General features: G+C 44.5%; 1 protein-coding gene across 1 annotated transcript; it reads right to left on the bottom strand.

Moving 5' to 3' along the window:
- Nucleotides 1–22870: 22870 nt before the first annotated feature.
- Nucleotides 22871–23368, bottom strand: LOC128114156 (40S ribosomal protein S23-like). The gene has a single exon (XM_052743999.1). It carries the CDS (start codon nt 23351–23353, stop codon nt 22922–22924), a length of 432 nt encoding a protein of 143 aa, XP_052599959.1. The 5' UTR covers nt 23354–23368; the 3' UTR covers nt 22871–22921.
- Nucleotides 23369–23723: the final 355 nt, after the last annotated feature.

Here is a 23723-nt window from a genome sequence, read left to right as displayed (position 1 = left end):
CCAATGCATAAAGAAGGAACTTTTTATATCCACTTAAACTTACTGGAATATCAGTGCCGTACATATGGAGAGACCTTTGACTAAAGGTAAGCATCATTATCAGGAGGGATGGAGGCAGCTGTCCTGTCTCTGGAAGAAGATGATGCAGTATGTGCAAAGGCCTTGTAGTCATAAATGAATTCCTTGCTTGCTGTGGCCGGGTGCAGAGACGGGGAAGTATTATGTAAGGAAGAGGTCATGGGAGGCAGCGAGTAGGTTTTCTAGGCTTTGTGGGCAGCGGTAGGGAGCAACGGACAAGTGCAGAATATTAAGGCGGGTGGGTGAGTCAATCAAAGCCCTTTTTGAGAGCTCCTTCTGAATGTGCTAGTCAGCGCGTAGGCACGGTGGCACAGGAAAGCCAAGGAACAATTATGGAATATCCAAGGGAGACAAGGTGTAGCCGGGAGCTTAGGATTCCCAGGGCTAGTGGGGCATTTGTGCTTCACTCTCTAGGAAGACCTGTTCCATAAGCACTCTCATTAAACAAACAAACAAACAAAAAACTTATGTATACCACTTGTTTATTCCAAAAAATTCTATATTTTCCTTCGTGGTAGTCTACACACTATTAATAACCTAAGTCCATCATAGTGTCCCCAGAGTCAACTGGTCTCAGGGCATTTGTGCTCCACTCTCTAGGAAGACCTGTTCCATAGCATTCTCGTTAAACAAACAAACAAACAAACAGAAAACAGATGCCTGCATAAGTATCAGACAGTTTCGTTATTTTCGTAGTACTGCAATCATGTTTTATGAATAAAAGGATAGCTAAGGGATTCAGGTAACTAAGGTAAGTACAGTATGATTCATATTCATACAACGACCGCACCTTGGGTAACTTCTGTCTGGGAAGGGATTTCTGGATTTGCACCTTTGATCTTTCAGCTCAAATTTCTATTCATTATGACTTCTAAAAGCTACTTGAAGATATCACTCCCTTATTCACAAACACAGACTAGCGTTTCTATGTAATTGAGGGTCACAGGACCAAGTAGTTCTGCCTCCAGCCACGAATTGGCTGACTGTTAAACTATCTCCTGTATGCTCCCTTAAATTCATTTTTAAAGCCAAATAATCTACTTCTTTGGTTATGAAGGGATTCTAAAGTTTTTTTCAAAATTAATTTTTCAGTGGTATGGATGTTAAGGCTAGCATGCATACCACTTGTTTATTCAAATAAAAGAAGCTACGATCCCAGTGGGTGGAGTGTACCTCGGGGAGAACACTTGCCTGACAGACATGTTCAAGGTCCTGGGCTCCATCCCTGGGTCCGTTCCTCTCAGAGCTTTAGCTTTAGGCTTGGTCTCTATATTTTCCTTTGTGGTAGTCTACACACTATTAATAACCTAAGTCCATCATAGCGTCCCCAGAGTCACCCGGTCCCTGACGCAGTGTGTGTGTCCTACCCAGCTAGCCAAGCCCCTTGGTCCCTCCTCACTGATTGACTCCTGTCCTCTTTCCCTGGCAGAAAGAGTAATTTCTCTGTCCACCAACCCAGGTGTTGCCGTGTTTCCTTCTCAGGGACCACGGTCTCCAATGTGCCACCTGCAGCCACTCTATATACGCTCTTCTAACCCTCCTGTCATCAGAAGCGCCGCCCCGAGTGGCCCGACTGCTCACCCAAAGATGGCTGGTGAACTGGTAAAAGAAGGGATTCTGGAACCAGGCTTCCGGAGCCAAATCTCAGCTTCTACTTTGGCAGCGTTGTGGCTAATACAGTCACGTGACACCTGATGAGTTACCCACCCTCCCTTGTTTTATTTCTTTCACTGGTAGAACCAGGGTGATATTGAAACCTATGGCACCAGCTTCCTGTGAGATGTGAGTAAAGCAGGACATGGAGGCTCTTGGGAAAGTTATTTTGGGTAAAGGAACAGACGTCAGAATTGCTAACACTATTGATGTTGGAGCTGAGTGTTAATTCCGTAGGTTGTCCAAGGCACTCTGCCCTCTGGGCATCGTAATGGAGAGATTTTGTTTTTCTAGCTTATCCTTCCTCCTACTGCTTCAACCTCTTTTGGAGGAGCCTAAATGTAATCTTACTGTATCTTATTATTTTTCTATTTTACTTGGATGTTCTTCTCTTTATCCTCCATTTCCAATCTCTTGTTACTTCTCCCCTGAACTTGTATTCTTAAGATCTACCCATACTGATAGTTGGACGCATGAATTTAGTTTATTTCTTAAGATAATTGAATGAAATATTCTATTTTTCCAGTACCTCACTGAAGGACATTAATGTAGCCAGAAGGTTTCTCTGGTCCCACCCTGCCCTGCAGTCCCTTGGCCACTTATAAAATAATCATTCAGAGGCTCAATATTATTTACAAACCATATGGCCTATGGCAGGCTTCTTGATAGCTAGCTCTTATAACTTAACCCATTTCTATTCATCTATAAGTTGCCACGTGGCTGTGGCATTACTGGTCTGCTGGCATCTTGCTGCTCCATGGGTGGTGGCTGGTGTCTCTCTCTCTCTCTCTTCTCCTTTCTTCTCTCCGTATATCTGCTTGGATTTCCTGCCTGCCTCTAAGCTGCCTTGCCATAGGCCAGTGCAGCTTTATGTACCAACCAATGAGAGCAACACATATTCACAACATATAGAATGACATCCCCTAGCTCATTGATATTGCTGTAAGTGCTTTGTCATCATGAGAAATTCTGAGAATTCTTTTTTGCTTAGTTTTCAATCTGTGCACCTATTCTTTCCTTTATTTGTCATAGATTAATCATGCTCCTATTCTATGCTAAATATGACAAGGATGGAAATATAGTATAATCAAAAATAGATACAACCTCCTTCTGTTTTAGTAACGGAAGAGAGTAGGTTATAAATATATAATGCTATGTATAAAGCAAAGGAGAAAGCAAGATAAGGTCAGAGAGGGGTGAGGGTGCTGTTTAGACGGGGAGGTCAGCAAAAGCCGTCTGAGAATGGAGTGACATTTGGACAGAGACCCAGTAGAGGGAGAGTAGCCACGTGGATAGCTACCAAAGGAATGTTCCAGGTATGACTATGCTGAGCTCTGAGATGGGAAACACAAGACAGCTCCGGAAATAGCAGTGAGGAGATGAGAGTCGAATGAGGGGACAGAGGAGGAAAACAGATCACTGAAAGTGGGTGGAGCCAATCCGGAAGAATTTCTTCCACAGTGTGAAAACTTCACGTTCTATTTTGAGTGAAATGAGAAGGACTTTGAGGACAAAAACAAGATCTGACTTAGAGCCTTGGTTATTGTTGTTTTAATGATCCCTCCAGTGGCCTAGGAGAGAGAAGCTTCTGGGAGAATAGGAGCATCCAGACAGGAAGCCAGAGCAGTGGCGCTGTTGCAGGTGGGTAGCCATGGAATATGGCAGAGGTGCTGGGGCCTCAGGCAAAGCAACATGAGGCATCTGGAAAGACTGAGTAAGCAGCAGAATGAAGACTGGGAACCACGAGGGAAGACTCCAGCAAGAACCACAGGAGCTTTCCAGGGGCTTCAAGAAGGAAGAAACCATTAATGATGTCAGTCGATGCTGATGGGTCCAGCAAGAAAACAAAATATAGATAATCCATTGGAGGAATTTTGCTATAAAGGAGGCTATAGAAAGAGAAGTACAAAAGAAGAAGATGGCAGGGGAGTGGAGAGCTGGGCAAGTATTGGAAAACATCAGAAGTTTTGAAGAGCAGTTTGTGTAGCTGAAGTTTTCCTGCCTGGCCCACAGTCAGGGCAAATCTCTCTCACCCGCCAGTCCCAAGCCGCTCAAACCCGATCAAGTAAACATAGAGACTTATTTTGGTTACAAACTGTATGGCCGTGGCAGGCTTCTTGCTAACTGTTCTTACAGCTTAAATTAATCCATTTCTATTAATCTATACCTTGCCATGTGGCTTGTGGCTTACCGGTACTTTACATCTTCCTTGTCCTGATGGCGGCTGGCAGTGTCTCTCTGACTCAGCCTTCCACTTCCCAGCTTTATTCTCCTCCTTGTCCCGCCTACACTTCCTGCCTGGCCACGGGCCAATCAGTGATTTATTTATTGACCAATCAGCAACACATTTGACATACAGGCCATCCCACAGCAAGTTTGACAGGCTGTCAGGTGGGCTGGGTGTTGAGAGTGAGTGTGGCCTGCTGAGGCTGGAGGCTGTATTCAGATGTCAGCCCACTGTTCTCTGTAACATGTCCTTCAGAACCACAGCTCTAGTCTGGGGGTCTTGCTCAGATGGTAGAGTGTTCCCCTAGTATACGAGAAGCCCTGGGTTCAGTCCCTAACACCACATGAACCTGGCACTATGGAGGATGTCTGTGTGTTAGTCACAGCTCCAGAAGGGACATAGCTGATAGGATTTATTAGAGTGGCTTACAGGTTGTAGTTCCTGCTGCCTCACAGTGGAAAGGCCAAGAGTCTGGTAGTTCATTCCATGAGACTAGATGTCTCAGCAGTTCCAATCTAGCACCAGAGTCCCAGCTTTTTGGGTTTTAGTTGATTCTAGATGTCATCAAGTCAACAACCAAGATTAGCTGTCACAACCCTAACCAGCACTTGGGAGGTGCAAGCAGAAGGATCCCAAGTTGGAGGTCAGGGCAAGTCCAAGGCCAAGCTGCACTTTGTGAGACACTATCTCAAACAAAATTACACTTTTTATTTTTTGCCAGACTTTGAGGTAAAATGGTGCTTCCCTCTGTAGTTTTGATTTATCTGAGCACTCAAGTTGAGCCTCAGCTTGCTGGTCTTTCCTATTCTCCTTCTGTGAAATGTGTGTTTATATCTGTCCTAATTTGGGTTTCCTGAAAATGAATTCTCAGATACAGACTTGGCTGCAGGTCATTTATTCAGAATCACAGGCAAGGGAGTGAGGACATCAGGAGAAAGGGAGAGAAGTGCTAAACAGGAGGCGGGCTTTTTATGCAGTCAGCTCTTCTGGTGTGCATATCACCTAATCAGAACATGCCCACTCCCCACTCCCAAGCACCGTCAAGGACCCTAACCTCAGACCCCTGGGAAAATGGCAAAGCTTTCCTGCCTTGCCCCACACCACCATGCCCCAGGAAATGGCAAAGCCTTCCTTGGGTTCTGAACATGGGTGTTGGAGTGTGCAAAAAATGTGCCCCATAGCTTTCTGCCCCCTGGGTATTTGTATCCCCTGCATAGATGGTTCCTATGGAAATTAACTAAACCATCTCACTAACCCTAGGGGCAAAATTCTTAAAGAAAACTGCCTCTCCCTCTCCCTGCAGCTACCAATTACCAACAGTTCCTCAGCTGAGGGTGGGACTTCCTGTCGACCTCTGCTCTACATAGTGGACTTGGTGGGCTTGAACTCTCACAGGGCCTGTGCATGCTGTCATAACCATTGTGATTTCATATGTGCAGCTGGCCTGGGGTATTCAGAGGACACTGTTCCCTTGTAGATTCCCTGCCTCTGGCTCTTACAGCCTTTCTGCTCCCTCTTCCACAATGACCCCTAAGCCTTGGGAGATGGGGTGAATGCAGATGTGGGTCTTTGTATTAATTACCATATATTGTGAATAGAAGCTTCTCTGATGAGGACTGAGAGATGCATGATCTATGGGTATGATGATAAGTCGTTAGGATTTGGTTTAATTCTATGTCTGTTTAGAAGAAGAATAGCAATACATTCTTTCCTATGGTCTATGATCTGTATAGCTACAGGTTCTTGGCTCAACAAGGGTGCACAGTATGGGGTTTTACCTTGTGGAGAGGGACTGAAATTCAATCAGAAAAGTGGTTGGTTACTATTGAGCCAGTGGGCTTGGTTTGCCAGTCCAGTCATGATTGCAGCTGGCAAGGTTCACAGGTAAAGCCTGTGATGGCCTTTCTCCTACACGGGACCTTCTAGCACTTTGAAAGTCAATCTGTAGGGATGGAGCTTCCAGGTCAATACCATCTTCCTAGTTCCACATTTGTGGCTCAAATACATGATGTTTTCGGCCATAAGGTCTTACATCAAGTTCTGGAGGAGAGCCAATGGCATTAGCAGTAGTTTGGTAGATGAGAAAGTAGGGGATACACTTGAGCGCATTGGCCTAGGAAAAGACATTTTTAACAGGGCCCTGATAGTGCAGGCTGAAGACAAGCAAATGACAAATAGGACCTCACAAAACTAAAACATTTCTGTACAGCAGAGGACACCATCACTTGAGTAAAGCAGCAGTCTTCAGAAGGGGAAAAAATCTTCATCAGTTATTTATACACCTGACAGAAGGTTAGTATCTAGAATATACAAAGAAAAAACTTAACATCAAAACAAACAAGCCAATTAAAATGTAGGGCATGGAAATAAACAGAGTTCTCAAAAAGATGAAACATAAATGGCCAAGAAACATTTTTAAAAAATGTTCAGTGCCCTTAGCTATCATGGAAATGCAAATCAAAACTATTTTAAGATTTCATCTTGTCCCAGTCAGAATGGCTAAGATGAATAAGTAAATGAATAAATAAATGTGGGGGGAGAGGAATATTTAGTCACCCCAGGTGGGTAGTGCAAACTGGTGTAGCCACTATGGAAATCAGTGTGAAGGTTTCTCAAAAAGTTAGTCATAGATTTACCATATGATCCAGCCACACCGCTCTGGGTATGCTCATCCCCGTTCGCTGCTGCTCCAGTCACCATACTCAGGAAACGGAAACAGACTAGCTGTCCATCAAGTGATGAACAGGTAAGGCAAGTGTGATGTATTTATACAATGGAGTATTATTTACTTATTAAGAAAAATGAAATTTGCAGGTAGATGGATGGAGCTGAAAACAGTCATTCTGAGTGAGGTAAGCCAGACCCACTGAGATAAAGGTCACAGGTTTTCTCCTATTTTTGGATGCTAGCTTTGAATTTTCTGATATGTGTATTTCATTTGGAAGACCCGAAGAAGTCAGGATATTAATAAGGGGCCTCAAGGGAGGAGAGATAGAAAACAGCGGTACAATAGATTAAGGGGGATTAATGGAACAGGAAGGGTTAAACTGGGGTGGGATGGGAGGGTAGGGAAGGGAGGAGTGTGAGGAGGGGTAAATAACTCTAAAAACATTTACAAAAAGTCAGATGGAAACCTGCCTACTACTATAGGAGATTACACACACACACACACACACACACACACACACACACACACACACACACAGGCAAGCAAGCACGCACGCACGCACACACGTGCATGAAAACAGTTAAAGTGTTGTTATCCTATAACGGGACAATAATACCCACAGGAGACACCATATGCTAACAAAGGAAATCCTAGAGCTGGGAATGGGTTACATGTTTTAGAGTTGTTGCCAGAGACAGGTTTTGCACATTTTTTTGGCATGAATATCTGTTTAATTATTTATTTTTGTTTTTGCATACCAACCAAAGTATCTCCTCCCTTCCCTCTCCCAGACCCTCTCCCACATCTCCCTCTTCCTGCCCCCCATTCACTCCTCCTCCTCTGTTTCTCTTCAGAAAAGGGCAAGCCTCCCGAGGATATCAGCCACCCAATGTATATCAAGCTGCAGTGAGACCAGGCACCTCCTCTTCTATTAAGGCTCCATGAGGCAATCCAGTAGGAGGAATGGGTCCCAAAAGCAGACGTCAGAGTCAGAGACAGCCCCTGCTCCCACTGTTAGGAGTCTCACAAGAAGACTAAGTTACACAACTTAACATACATGCATGGGGCCAAGGTGCCCCTTGCAGGCTTCCTGGTTGTCTGTTCAGTCTCTGTGAGTGTCTGCGAGCCCAGGTTAATTAGTTCCTTGAACCAACTGGCTCCTACAAAATTTTTAAAAATTGTTTATTTTATGTGTATCTGTGTTTTGCCTTCATGTACGTCTGTATGAGGGTGTCAGATCCTCTGAAACTGGATTTACAGACAGTTGTGAGGTGCCACGTGGTTGCTGAGAATTGAACCTGGGTCCTGTGTAAGAGCAGCCAGTGCTCTTAACTGCTGAGCCATCTCTCCAGCCCTGTTGATAATTCTCTTAACTGATGTTCATCACATGAAAAGGAATTGAGGAAATAAAACACAAATATTTGTACAAACATATTCTTAACAAAATATGATAGGAACACTCATGTTACTTATAATCCTCATTTCAGCAACTAGTCATATGCCCTTAGCTGATATTTATAACTGTCTTCCCCTACTACCCATTTTGTATTTCCTCCACCCTTGGCAAGAACCTCAGTGGATCTCAGTCCTTTTCCTGGAGGAAACACAAATCTATAACCAGAATAAGTACCTATTCCAATAAGGAAGAAACATGTTCTTTCCATGGAGGAAGTAGTCCAACATAGTCAACCCTGCCACCAGGTTGCTGACTGGTCACCCTGGGGGATGGAGCCATATCTAGGGCTCAGTATTCATCTCAGCTGTTGGCAGATCTGGCGTTCAGCAGCAAGTGTAGCCACCTCAGCCTTGGTGAATGGAAGTCTGTGTTGTTGAGCCCATGCATAAACCCTGTCTCTACTGCCATAGTCATGGCATTGTTCATGGGCCCATTGGGCAATGACAGGAATGGCCAGAGAAAGAGGCTGGCTGTCCATAAAATGTATCATCCTATCTACATGATTACTGAACTCCTTCTCATCTGAAGTTACCTTTTGATGAGCATTTGCATGGGACACAAATGTCTTCATTTTTAGTGTTTAGAGAGATCTGTCCACATACTTTCCCCACCAGATATCTTTCTCACCAATTTTCCAATCATGCTCTTTCCAAGTCTCTGATCATTCAGCCAACCCATTAGCTACAACAGCTAATGAATCAGGGAATAATTGCACATCTGGCCATTTCTCCTTCCCAACAAAATGCATGATCATGTGTAATGAATAAAGTTCTACAAAATTTCCCATGTGGGTGGTTGTCTTTCAAGGTTGTCCCAGAAAGGGGTTGTGATGCTGCAGCTATCCACTTCTGGGAGATGCCTACATAACATAAAAAAACACCAGTAAACCAGGTCCTAGTCTTCTCTTCCTCAGTCATCTGATGTTAGGGCACACCCCTAACATCAGATCCCTGCATGCTTGGCAGCAGAGGCCATTTTAGTAGGAGCAGAAACCATAGGCATTTGGTAACTTCTTCATGTAACTTGCTTGTGCCTTCAGGACATGCTCAGGCCCAATTCCATCTTAGTGTCTGCTTTTCAGAACTAATGCAGCATCCTTGAAGAAACAGCTTTAACTAGGAGGTGACTATCATCCCCCGCCCCCTCCGTGAAATGCATCCTGCTTGGATCTAATGAATGAAGAGAAGGATGATCACAGCTCTTTAGGGCTTTCCAGCCTCAGTACAATCCACATTTAACCAGATAATTTTTTTTTTTCAGGCGAGGAAGGAAGGTTTTCCTACGCATTGTAGGATTTTAGCATCCTTGCTCTCTATCCTTTAGATAGGCAACCACAAACGGTACCCCTGGGCATATCTAAATGTTTCCTATGGAAAAACTCACCCATGAGAACCCTCTGCTCTATATGCATAAACAAAAAAAGTGGAGATTACCAAGTTACAGAGTTCCATTCCAGGGGCACAGTATGTGGTCATAATGGACAGTGCAGAGGCTCCTCCATCTTGTATTCCTGCTGAGGCCATTTTAGGTTTAACTAGAATTTGATCTCCTTGAGGGAGAAGGAGAATCCTGTGGAAAATGACCCAACTTTATTCTAGGAAGCCAAGGTCAAGATGCCCATCTAGCTTATCTTAGCTTCTGCTGAACCGCCCACTTGTACAGAACCCCCCCCCCCCCCCAGCTAACTGCCTATCTCTGCTGAACTGCCCACTTGTACAGAAACCCCCCCCAGCTAACTGCCTATCTCTGCTGAACTGCCCACTTGTACAGACCCCCCCCCCCCAGCTAACTGCCTATCTCTGCTGAACCGCCCACTTGTACAGACCCCCCCAGCTAACTGCCTATCTCAGCTCCTGTCAAATTGCTTGCTTACACAAAGCTCCTCTGCAGCTGCTGAATGAGATGCCAGGACATGGTTTTTTCCTTAAAAATCCCCATGCTCTGGACACTCCGTGCTATACTTTGGTCCTGAATGCCTGAGTTTAGTCCCAACTGGCTAGAATAAAGACTAATTGGCTACATTGTCTGAGTGGTCATCTCTGGTGGGCTCCCAGTAACAATAAATCCAAGCTCTTTCCAGGCCAGGCTGCCACTGAGATACCAAGGTTCAAATGCCAGTTACAACATTCATTTATTGTGTGGCCTTATGCATATACTTTATCCAAATGAGGCTAAAAGGCTGTCCTGTCTGCCAAGACTTCTGAGACCAGGCATAAGTTTGGCCACTCTAGGGTCATCCTCATTTCTGGCAGCTGACTATATATTTAAGGTTTTTCCAGATTCTTATGCTTACTAAACTGTCTAAGTGGCTTACAGGACTCAGGAAGTACAATGTTTATGATTACAGCTTATTATGGCAAAAGGGTACAAATCTGACATTTGAAGAAAGATTTTGGAAGCTAAGAACTTGGGACTAGAGGATTCCGAACAGAAAGTTCTGGGGCTTCAAGAACACATCCCCTTCTGGCGTACACATGCAGCAATATATGTATGGAGTCCTGCCAACCCTTGAAGCTCACCCGATCAACGAAGCGAAGCTCTTACTCCGTCTTCATTACCCCAATAATTGAATAGCTTCCCATGTGGTTGAACTCATTCTCTGGCTGCCTCCAATCCCCAGGGCCTGGATGATAGAATATGGCTGTGAGTTCCAGCCCTCTAATCAAGCAGCTAGTCTTTCTGGCATTGTCCAGACACTACTTGAGTCATTTCATTAACATAAACTCTCAGGAATGCACTGTGAGTCATCTCATTAGCATAAACCATCAGGTAAGGTCCGAGAGGCCCATCATGGATTGAATAACAATCCAGTAAATTCTAAAGATTTGGAGTTAATGTGAATCCCCAATCCCTCTCCTCTGTAATAGGGGAAAGATATTCTAAAGAGAGACACTTGTGCTCCTCCCTCCCCTTTGGTATGAGATGATTGACACAATCAGCCCCAAGGGACTGAAATTTCCCCAGGAATCTCATGTTTGGAGAAGGGAAAGGCTAGAGTGTAGTACCAAAGAAAAAATGTCTCCTGGAAAGAGATTTCACGCAGTCTGGTAACTTCTCAGACGTCTGTCGGAACAGACTAGAACCTGGACACTGATATTCTGATGGGCAGGACCATGCCTTGACCAAGACAGCTATGCATGTCTCTTGCCCTCAATTTAAACCTAAGGCTCATGTCAGGAACCCCAAATGGTCTCAGGAATCACTGGACCTCTTCAAGTATTCTGATTATGAAAGGGAATTATCTTGCTGTCTCATTAGGATGGAGAGAGAAAATGCAAGTGAAGTTCTCAGCACAATGCCTAGCAGATGTCGACATTTCCTTCTTTTCTTCCCCGTTCACCCGAGTAGCCAGGCCACTTCCAAGAAAGAGAGAATCTACCTGGTACATTTTCTAACTACATGTAATAAGAGCAAGCACACGGGGGTAGGGGGTGTCTTTGCAGAGCTACTGGTCCTAGAAGTTTTTTTTTTTTGTTTGAGAAAATAGTTTGATAGGCTCTTAGGGGTATGCATCAGTTAACATCTGTGATTTTTCTTGTACATGGTAGGATGCCCTAGAGTCTAGGGCCTAGACCATCTTGAAGTTAAGTGTGGCCATGTAAGTGCAGATGACATACAGAAGACTTGATATGTCTATAAGCAAATTAGCCACATCCCTTTCTCATGCCATGTCGAGAGGCAGAACAAATCCTCAGCTGATCTGTAATAAACTATGCCACAAACAAGAAAGAACCTGTGTTAATTTAATTCATTAACTTTTGCTGGTGGCTTGTGACCCTACTATAACCTACACTATTCTGATAGCCTATGTCAGATGTGATTCTGAGTTTAGATGTAATAGCTCTGTGCGGGAAGAGAAGGGATGTTTTGCTCCATTGGTAGAGAGTAAGAAGGAAGAAGTGAAGCCATAGAAAAATGGGCAAAGGCTCCACCTTCCTAGGGAGCTGGTATATGCTGTGTATTTTACTAAGTTGACTATGGAATAAGATTTCAGCTTGTACTCCACAGAAAATTCCCGCCCCCCCCCCTCTTTTTTTTTTTGGCAAATGCCCAATACCCAAATTAATCATTATAATGAGTGAATGGCATTGCTCAGGATGATCCAAGGCAGCAAAAAGCACTTCAATTTGTAAAATATTGAATTGTCATGTTTTGTTTCATTTGTAAAAATCATTATTTGATGCTTATGAGACCTTTCATTTTATAAAGTGACAGTTACATAATTAAGAATTTGTGATCAATGATGCTGACTTACTTCCCCACAAGTTGATCAGATCTTAAAGAGGTTCAAAGAAAGAGATGGATTTCTAGGATGGGAGCTCCTATCCTTCCATGTTTCAGGAAAAGCGAGACTCTATATTCAGACCCTTCCCAGCTTCAGAGCCACAGGCTGTGGGTTTTGCAGATCCTGGGAGATAGAAAACCCAAGAAGTTCAGAGCCTGGATGTTTGAAGGCCCTTCTGATTAAAGGTTACAGTCCCCATGTCAGGACAACTCTTTTGGAGAATGGCACAAGATGGAAGACTCCCTTCCCTTCTCAGGGGCTTCCTGCTCTGTCCGACCTTATTTGGAGACTGTCCCTGAGCCTGGATGCCTGACTTATCTTAGATGTGACTTTTGACACACCCTGCAAATGCTCTCGCCTGCTGCCACACATGATAACTGGGCATTGTACTAGGAGCTTTACGATAGGAGCACACTGCCAACCGTAAATTAGGTGATGCACAGCTGCTGTTCCCATCGTGTGTATCTCCCTTACTCTGGAGTAAAGCTGAGCTGTCTCACTGAAGCTTCCTCCCAGAAAGCTGTTCCTGCCACACTTACAGGCCATACAAAGCCCTGCTAGCCACTCCTTCTTCTTTTGTCCTCATGATCTGGTGGCCAGTGGACCTGGAAGAAAAGGAAGACCCAACACCTGGACATGAATAAGAAAGCTGGGTATGGTCCCTGCTTGACCTTGTCTACCTGGGTGACTAATCCTGTGAGTTCTACTTTTCTGTCTTCAAAATATGGAAATGGGCTGGAGAGATGACTCAGCAGTTAAGAGTGCTGGTTGTTCTTCCAGAGGACCTGAGTTTGATTCCCAATACCCACATGGCAACTCACAACTGTCCATAACTCCAGTCCTGAGGGATCTGATGCCCTCTTCTGGCCCTGGTGGGCATCAGGCACGTGCATGGTACACAGATGTATGTGCAGGCAAAACACCCATGGACATAAATAAATAAATAAATAAAATGATAGAAAACACTATATCCCAACAAAGCATAGGTCTGTTAAAAACAATAAATGAACTTCCATGTGTAATAAGTGGAATTGTCCTGTAATTACGTTCTTGATAAATGATAGCAACGATTCCTTTTAAAAATTGCCTTTCAGGTGACCTGGGGCTGGATCTGGGATCAGTGTTGGTAGTTTGTGTTGTTTAGAGTTTGCTAATTCAAGTAGAATATGCCATTTCCCCCATCATTACTGCTGATTAATGGATCAGTTATATCCATTTTTAAACTAATACAGGGACCATAAAGTGAGTTTGGAGAGGTTGTAATGAAAGCAGAACCTCTGCTCTGAGTCGAAATACTAATGTCTTCTGAATTACCACTCTCCCACGTGGCACCTCTGCTGAGTTAGAAAGCTAACTGTCTTCTGGATCACCCACTTTCCCACGTGGCACCTCTGCTCTGGGTACCTTCCTAACTTCCTCCAGCTTATGTCACTGGCATGACTGATACTTGAAAAAACTTTTCCTTCAGCAAGACCTTCTTCTTCCCAAATACCAGCTCATTCCGTCCCAAGGAACTCCTACAGCTGATAAACACCTTTAGTGAATTGGCTGGATACAGATTAACAAAAAACAAAAAACAAAAAAACCAAAACAAAACCTAATCTCCCCCCCGCCAAATAACCAACCAAACAAACAAAAACCAGCAGTCCTCCTATATGCAAACAATAAATGGGCTGAGAAAAAAAAATCAGGGAAACAATACCCTCCATAATAGCCACAAACAATATAAAATTTCTTTGTGTAACTCTTACCAAGCAAGTGAAAGACTTGTATGACAAGAATGCCAAGTCTTTGAAGAAAGAAATTGAAGAAGATATCAGAAGATAGAAAGATCTCCCATACTCATGAATCAGTAGACTTAACATAGTAAAAATGGCAATCTTACCAAAAGCAATCTACAGATTCAATACAATCACCATCAAAATTCCAACAGAATTATTTATGGACCTTGAAAGAATAGTAATCAACTTTCTATGGGGAAAAAATCCTGTACAATGAAAGAACTTCCAGAGTTATCACCATCCCTTATTTCAAGCTCTACTACAGAGCTATCGTAATAAAATCCACATGGTATTCCATAAAAATAGACAGGTAGATCAATGAAATGGAATGAAGAGCCAGATATAAATTTGTACACCTGATTTTTGACAAAGAAGCCAAAATTATACAGTAGATAAAAGAAAGCATCTTCAACAAATGGTGCTGGTCTGACTGGATGGCTGCATGTAGGAGAATGCAAATAGATCTATATCTATCACACTGCACAAAACTCAAGTCCAAGTGGATCACATGCTTCAACATAAAACCAGATACACTGAGCCTGATAGAAGAGAAAGTGGGGAATAGCCTTGAATGTACTGGCACAGACCAAATAATCCAGTTAAAAAATAAGGCTCAGATCTTAACAGAAAATTCTCAACAGAGGAATCTCAAATGGCTGAGAGGCACTTAAAGAAATATTCAACATCCTTTGTTGTGGAATACTAATTGAAGATATGTTATATTCATTTATACTGTGGAATATTTGTTTAATGATGCAAAGATGTGTTGAATTCTTTTATGTTGTGTTTGTTTGACTATGTGAAGCTATGTTACTTTGCCTGCCTAAAACACCTGATTGGTTTAATAAAAAGCTGAACGGCCAATAGTTAGGCAGGAGAGGGATAGGCAGGGCTGCCAGGCAGAAAGGATAAGTAATAAGAGAAATCTAAGCTAGGGGAGCAAGAAAATGAAGAGAGGAGGATGCCAGGGACAGCCACACAGCCACACAGCCACACAGCCACACAGCCACACAGCCACACAGCCAGCCACACAGCCAGCCACACAGCCACACAGCCACACAGCCACACAGCCACACAGCCAGCCACACAGCCAGCCACACAGCCAGCCACACAGCCAGCCACACAGCCACACAGCCACACAGCCAGCCACACAGCCACACAGCCACACAGCCACACAGCCACACAGCCACACAGCCACACAGCCACACAGCCACACAGCCACACAGCCAGACACAGAATAAGAAGGAAAGAAAACATATATAGAATAGAGAAAGGTAAAAGTTCAGAGGCAAAATGTAGACAGGATAATCTAAGTTAAGAAAAACTGGCTAGAAATAAGTCAAGATAAGGCCGGGCATTCATAAGTAAGAATAAATCTCAGTGTGATTATTTGGGAGCTGGGTGGTGGGCCTCCCAAAGAGCAAAGAGTAAAAATAAAACAACTACAATCCTTAGCTGTAATGGAATATTATTTTAAGGTGTGTTACTTTTATTTATGCTGCATTTGTTTATCTCTGTTGAAACTGTGTTACTGTACCTGTGTAAAATACCTAATGGTCTAATAAAGATCTGAACGGCCAATAGTGAGGCAGGAGAGAGAAATAAGTGGGGCTGGCAGGCAGAGAGGATAAATAGAAGAAAAGAGGAGAGAATAAGTAGGAGCCAGAGAAAGGAGGAGGACTCCAGGGGCCAGCCACCCAGCTACACATACAGCAAGCCACGGAGTAAGAGTAAGATACAGAAGTAAGAGAACAGGAAAAGCCCAGAGGCAAAAGGTAGATGAGGTAAGTTAAGGAAAGCTGGCTAGAAACTAAGCCAAACTAAGACCAGGCATTCGTAAGTAATAGTAAGTTTCTGTGTGTGATTTATTTGGGAACTGGGTGGTGACACCCCCCCCAAAAAGAGTAATAAAGGAACCAATAGCACTTAGCCACCAAGGAAATGCCAATCAAAATAACTCTGAGATTCTATCTTACACCTTTCAGAATAGCTAAGATCAATAACACAAGTGTCAGCTCATGATGGAGAGGGGAACACTCCTCCATTGCTAGTGGGAGTGCAAACTTGTGCAGCCACTGTGGAAATCAATATGGCAGTTTCTCAGAAAGTTGGGAATCAATCAACCTCAAGACACAACATACAACTCCTGGGCATATACCCAAGGGGTGTTCTACCATACCACAGGACACTTGCACAACTATATTCATAGCCAGAAATGGGAAATAACCTAGATGTCCCTTGACTAAAGAATGAATAAAGAAAATGTGGTACATTTACACAATGGAGTATTACTCAGCTGTGAAAAACAATGACATCATGAAATTTGCAGGCAAATGGACGGAACTAGAAAAAAATCATCCTGAATGAGATAACCCAGACTCAGAAAGACAAACATGGTATACACTCACTTATAAGTAGATATTAGCTGTAAAGTAAAGGATAACCAGGCTACAATTCAGAGACCCAGAGGAGCTAAGTAACAAGGAGGGTTCAAGGGGGAAATGCTTGAATCCTACTGTGAAGGGGAAATAGAAAGAACATAGCGGTGGAGGAGGGGGTGGGAGGACTGGAACAGGAGGGAATGATAATCTGATAAGGTAAAATCGGGGTTGCACAAGGAGGTTAGCACGCGTTCTTTCTGTGTGACGGGGTTTCTGGTGAGATCCTAGAGGACTGCGGGTTTGCAGCTGGAGAGGGAGAACAGTCTCTGGTGATTGTCTGGAATTCCTGCTATGCTCCTGGCAGACAGTTCAACAGGATCCCAGCAAGATTCATGACCCCTGATTTTCTCTGCTTCCTATCCCCTCAAGTCTCAGCAAAGCCAAAAGTGCAATATAGATTGCTCAGTGCCTTATGCCAAAATGAGACATTGATTAATGTGAAATTATGATTTTCATTACAGATGTGTTTAATTTATGTAGTTTCCCCCTAAAATCATACCTAATTTATTACAGCAATAATAGCTAACATTTCTGGGTATTTCCATAAGGGTCAAATCCTCACTCCCTCATGCATGCACACCCCATTCACGATGACAGCCACTGCACAGAATAAAGTTATCAGTCCTCCCACTTACAGAGGAAGGGAGGCTCAAAGAGGCTCCTTGTTGACTAGTTTTATGTCAACTTGACCCAAGCTAGAGTCATCTGAAGGGAGATAACCCCAACTGAGAAAATGTCTCCATAAGATCCAACTGTAAGGCATGGTGGTTTATGGTGGTTCCATCCCTGGACTGGTGATCCTGGGTTCTATAAGGAAGCAAATTGAGCAGGCCATGGGGAATAAGCCAATAAGCAGCTCCCCTCCATGACTTCTGCATCAGCTCCTGCCTCCAGGTTCCTGCCCTGTTTGAGTTCCTGCTCTGACTTCCGTGAGTGATGGACTGTAATGTGGAAACATGAACCACATAAACCTTTCTTTCTGACTTGCTTTTGATCATGGTGTTTTATCACAGCAATAGAAACCCTAACTAAGACAGGTTAGGTCAGTACAGACTTTGTGTGCTCCCAGAATTCATGTTCTTAACCATATAGCACTCTAGGATAAAATTACCTGCTGTATATCAAATGTTTGACTCACAGATAAGGAATATGGGAAGAGGCAGATAACACAAAATAGGTAAATCCAGGAAGTAGCAGATCTGGTCTGTCTAAAGGAAGCCCCAGTCTTGATTCTCCTGGAGAACAGAAGCCTGGAGCTGTGGGGAAGCAAGAGCGTGGATGAGGCCTGGGAACTTCAGAAGCTGGATAGGAGCTTTGTGTCTCCCCACCAAGCTGCCATTTCTCCACATTCTTTTCCCTTTTCCTGAATTCATAGCATCCAGCTGAGCAATGGTTCCACTGCCACCCACTCTCTCTGAGACTGCTGACTTACAGGGATGTTTATTAGGGGATTACAAACTCGCTTTCAAGGACACCGCAGGAAGAATATACATGTTTTCCCCTATTGCTTTGCTCCTCTCTAAGAAAAAATAAGCATACAATAAAATGCAGCTTAAAGGAAAGGTCTTAAGAAACAACAATTGATTTTCTGTGAAGTCTTTTTCTTAAAATACCTTTTACAAAGCAGGGGTCCCCCCACACTTCCCAGGGGTTCTTCAGAACCATTCCTTCTTATCCTCAATTGGAGGCAAGGGAGGGCTGGGCAGGCTCCGCCCCCATCCTCATTATCCATGCAGGGTACACAGCTCCGCCTCCATCCTCATTATCCATGCAGGGTACACAGCTCTGCCCCCATCCTCATTATCCATGTGGGGAACACGGCTCCACCCCATCTTCATTATCTATGCAGGGAACAAGGCATATGGCTCTCCAAAGTTGCCCGAAGCCACCTTTAATGATGTGTACCAGCAACACTGAGCTGGGCCAAGCAGACAGGAAATCTGCATGCCAGCTGGGGGCCCTGGGAGTAAGCCACCAGTCCTTATGAGTAGCGCTCTGCAACAGGCTTCAGGGCCACCTGCTGAAGCAGAGAGGCCTCCGGGAGGAAGCGGCCTTGTCACTAAAGGTTCATGGATCATTTCCTTCATGATGAAAAGACACTGGGAAGAAACACAACTTTCTTTTATGAGAAGCCAATTGTTTAAAAAAAGGGGTTAAGCAAAAGAAACAAGTATTAGACCAGCACTGCCCAAGGAGATAAAATACAAAGCACATTTGTAATTTCAAATTTTCTAATAGTTGTATTTTTTTAAATGATAGATCAAAAGAAATGGGTGAAATTTGAGTAACACATTGTGCTTACAGTCAATGCATTATCATGTAATCCATAATCAATATGAAGACATTTACTAATGACATCATTAATATTATTTTATTTTATATTAATCTTCTGTATCCCCATGCTTTTATCCAAGCTCTAAACCTCTGAAGTCCCTCTCCTTTTCTGACTCTCTCTCTCTCTCCTGACCATGTGCATTCCTAAATCTAAGGAATCTCTGACTCCAAAGAACCTTATCTGTTCTCTGCTCTGTGCTCCACTCTCCACTCTCCAGTATCAGGCTGGCTGCTTCTGCGCAACCCTGGCTCTCACCTTAACTCACCTTAACTCCTCCCACTTGTTCTCAAGCTGCCCTGAGAAGCACAGATGGTCTGAAAGCAGGCTAGGATCCATGCAAATAAGTTTACAGTAATCAGGATGGCTCTTTAGCCAGAGATCAGTTTATACCCTGCCTCCTGGCAGGTCTTCCTAAAGCTGCCCAGAAGCCAGCAAACATCAAAAAAAAAAAAAAAAAAAAAAAATTCAAGACATGGAATAAAATCGGTCTCTTGTCTCCCAGACCTCCCTGACATAAGGGCTAAAACTTAAGCATCTGGAGAGCAAGGCTCCTGACCCCACAGGTGGAAGTTTCAGCTGTGGCATTTACGGTGTACCAGGGGAGAGATGAAAAAGCCCGAGAACAGAATTGCCAAGTGCTGGCACACGCTGTCTGACTGGCTCCCAAAAGCTGCTGGTTCCCTGTTTTAAGTGCTGGGGGGCGGGTGGGGGGGGGGGGAGGCTACCTGGGCTAGTGCCTGCCCTGCCAGGCCATCAACTGAGCCTTGTTCAAAGTGCCACCTAGAAGGAAAACCAGTCAGCTGACTGCCCCCAGGCACCGAGGGGCAAAGGAGCATCACGCTAAGACCTCCAGCAGACCCAGGCTCGACCACAGGCTCGTTTGCAGGGAACCCAGAACGCAACATGGAAGTGATCCATTTCTTTCCTTCTGGACACTGGAGTCACTAACCCAGTCCTGGGAGTTTTGGGGTCTCACCTCTCCTCATTTCCCTGTTGTCAGGGTAGGAGGACAGCCTTACCCACCTCACCAGACTTAATTGTACTTTCAGGGTTGTATCTCACCAGCATCCTGTCAGACACAAAAGTGGCCAGAGTGCCAAGCCAAGAGGGATGGACAGCTCCGAGGCAGCAGGACAGCCCACCATCCCAGGACGCCTACCCCCCCCCCAAGAGCCAACCAATGCCCGCCAAGACAGCTGGAAGCAGTTTTTCTGGAAGAAATGACACCCCTATTCCTATTCATTTGCTTTTTTATAATAAGCAAAAGTCTGGAATGGTAGAATTCTGCCCTTACTCCAGCTACACAGGCGCAGTTCAGGGTCTTGTGTCTTATATCATCAGTGTGTGCTGGCGACTACGTGCATGTGGCGTGGTTACACAATCAGCACATGTGTGGTGTAGCTCCATACCAGGGGCCCTTAAAAAGCCGGACGCAGACGACCCCCCCCCCGCCATCTTTCTCTCTGCCCTCCGCACGTGCTCTTCCCCAGGCTTGGTCCTTTTGTTCCTGCCCCCTTCCTCCTAATAAAGCTCTCTGCTACTAAGTAACCGGGTTCTGTCTTGACTGTGACCTTTCTGCCGGTAACCAGCGCCACCACCAGCGCCATTTATCATTCATTTCACTGGCTCCTTTTGGTAGATGGGAATCAGTTTCACAAGTTCCTGAGGAACACTGGCTTTTGTCTAATGGCCAGAAATCCTCCTACATATAGCACAGGTCGTGCTCATTGGACTGCCTTTGGAGTCTGGGGAGTTGGGTTTCCTTTGGACCTGACAGTAGGGGAGTGCGCACGTGATCTTCTGTGGTTACAAAACAAAAGCCAGTCATGGATCAATTACCAAGTGAATTAATGGGGATAGCAGGCTAAGTGGGCTATGCCCCGAAAGGAAAATCTCTGATACAGGTTCAGATGCTGTCTGATGATATTCTTAGCTTTAATGTTGGTGGGAACTAAGTTAAAACGTCTCCAAAGTTTTACATGACAGTCACAATGATATCAGGCCACATATAGGTCTCAATATAAATAGCTATTAAGTGAACTAAAGACCTCCCAAGATCTCGAGCATTTCATCTCTCCACAATTTCAAAGTTCTAATCAGTCTGTGTGATCTTCAGCTCTGCAGGTAAGCGCAGCTCACACAGCGCATGTGAAGGGCTCCACTGGCCCCTGGGACACATGGACAGCACAAAGACAGAGCCATTTACGGCCAGTGCAGGCATCTATGGGGACCGCACATCCTTCTGTCCACTCTTTGAGGCTTTGATAATCGAGTTTGCTGAAACAAACCAACAATAGATTGACAGAAACAAAGGAACAGAAACATGTTAATGCACGAGTACACAGGAGTCACAGTGAGTATGAAACTCAAAGGGAAGTCCTGATGGTCGAGGCTTAAACACTCTAGGAGAGAGAAAAGTGAAGGCACACCCATTTCAGAGGGGAGTAAATGATGTACAGGAGACAAGGGCCAGGCAGGGAGAAGAGGCAACAGCCTGGAACAAAGTCTGCCTGGGATCTAGGTCATCAACTCCCATCTTGCCTGCCGTCCTTAACCTAGATAAAGAAACTTCAGAGACAATCCTTCCCTTTTGCTTCAGGTGAGGAGGACTGAGGCCAGAGCTCCTCAAGCCTGTCTTCTGACTTCAGTCACAGATCCACACCATGCGTGGGGCATTGTTTTCTGAACCCCAGCATATTGCTTTACTCAGCTCTTAACAAGAAAATTCAGGATTTGATGAAAGCATGGCATATAATTCCACCCTATTTCATCTTTCTCTCAAGTATATAGCAAACACCTTGAGTACAGCGCTCACTGTTAACCCAGATCAAGGCCTGGTCCTGGGGAGCTCCAACAAGCTAGGATCAATGACTGCTGAAAAAGCAGGCATATCCATCTGGCCCCATTGGGAGAGGAACAGAGAATGAGGCTCAGTGACTCACCCAACCAAGTCCATCTCCAGGGTCCTGGCGTAGGCTTAGGTTTAAAGAGAAAGTGAGAGATGGGCATAAATGGTCAAGATGTGGTCCATCCTGCCCATCACCGATCCTTCATTGTCTCAGCTGCACTCCGTCCTAAAGGTGGTCTAACAAATCATGAGGACCGTGTGAAACCTCTTTCTGGGAGACAAGTGCCTACGTTTTCTTTCCCAGCTGGAGACTCCTGGGAAAAATGCAATTCCTTGGGACCTCTTGTCTCCGTAGCCAAAGGGAGGGCACAAGAATGTCTTTCCATAGAGTAGCTTTGCTCCCACCAGGATGGTTATAAACTACAGCCAGGTATGAATTATTCCAATGTTTGTGAGCAATGTCTAGAATTTAGTTGGTGACTTATGTTTGTAGGGTTTACTTAAACACTAACTACTAGTCTTTCATATTGTTTGTTTTTCTTTTAACTTTTCTGAGACAAGACCTCATGTATTCATGGCTGGCCTTGAACTCCTGATCCTTCTGCTTCTACCTTCCAAGTGTGGGGAGTACATGTGTGAGCCACAATGCCTGGCTAGTGCTGTGGGATGTTCTGTATGTCAAATGTGTTGCTGATTAGTCAATAATTAAAACACTGATTGGCCATTGGCTAGGCAGGAAGTGTAGGCGGGACAAGGAGGAGAATAAAGCTGGGAAGTGGAAGGCTGAGTCAGAGAGACACTGCCAGCCGCCATGATGAGAAACAACAGCATGTGAAGATGCTGGTAAGCCACGAGCCATGTGGCAAGGTATAGATTAATGGAAATGGATTAATTTAAGCTGTAAGAACAGTTAGCAAGAAGCCTGCCACGGCCATACAGTTTGTAACCAATATAAGTCTCTGTGTTTATTTGGTTGGGTCTGACGGCTGTGGGACTGGCGGGTGTGAGAGAGATTTGTCCTGACTGTGGGTCAGGCAGGAAAACTTAAGCTACAGGCTAGTCTGTCAATTTTTCTATTATTCTATTTCTAAATGTCTGTTTTTTTTTTCAGAATATGAAAATTTATTATTGCATTTCTGTTGTCAAAATTTAGGATCTTGGTCTTTCCTTCTTGCCTTTGTACAGGGCCAAAAGGGACACATTGGCTACTTTAACAACCTTGAAGCGGACTCCAGGAATATCACTTACAGCGTGACCTTTTCGACCAAATCCAGCAACCAGAGCTTCATCGTTTTCCTCAGTGAAGTTCAAGCAGCCATCGTTGGGCACGAAAGCTGTGATCTTCTTGCCGTTCTTGATGAGCTGCACCCTGACACACTTCCTGATGGCGGAATTTGGCTGTTTAGCTTCAACCCCTACTTTTTCCAGCACAATTCCCTTGGCATGAGAGGCACCTCCAAACGGATTGGCCTTCAGGGCTGTGCCCAAGTGGGCTTTCTTGTATTGTTCATCATGCCACTTCTGGTCCTGTTGGTGGCTGCGGAGCTTCCTGGCAGTATGGAGACCGCGACACTTGCCCATCTTGCTGGCCCCACGGGCCCGAGAGCTAAATGTTTGGTTTTTGAAGTGCTCTCCATACATTTACATCTAACCATCTATACAACTCCAGGCAAGAACATATCCCATACAACAAATTCAATACTAACTATTTTATATCTCTCTCTCAAAGAAAAAAATTGCTCTGCCTTTCTCTTTCTTTCTTTCTTCTTTCCTTCCTTCCTTCCTTCCTTCCTTCCTTGTTTTCTTTTCTTTCTTTTTTTACTGAGTACCGTTACACACCCCAGGCTGACCCTGACTCCCTGGTCCTCCCACCTCAGCCTCTCCCATCCCGGGATCACAGGCTGGTGTCACCACTCTCAGCCTTGATAGTTTTACCTTTGAAATATTCAGG

Source organism: Peromyscus californicus, unplaced genomic scaffold (assembly GCF_007827085.1).
Source record: "Peromyscus californicus insignis strain IS unplaced genomic scaffold, ASM782708v3 Scaffold_19__1_contigs__length_69161282, whole genome shotgun sequence".
NCBI classification, from domain to species: Eukaryota; Metazoa; Chordata; class Mammalia; order Rodentia; family Cricetidae; genus Peromyscus; species Peromyscus californicus.
This window is presented reverse-complemented; position numbering and strand designations above follow the sequence as displayed.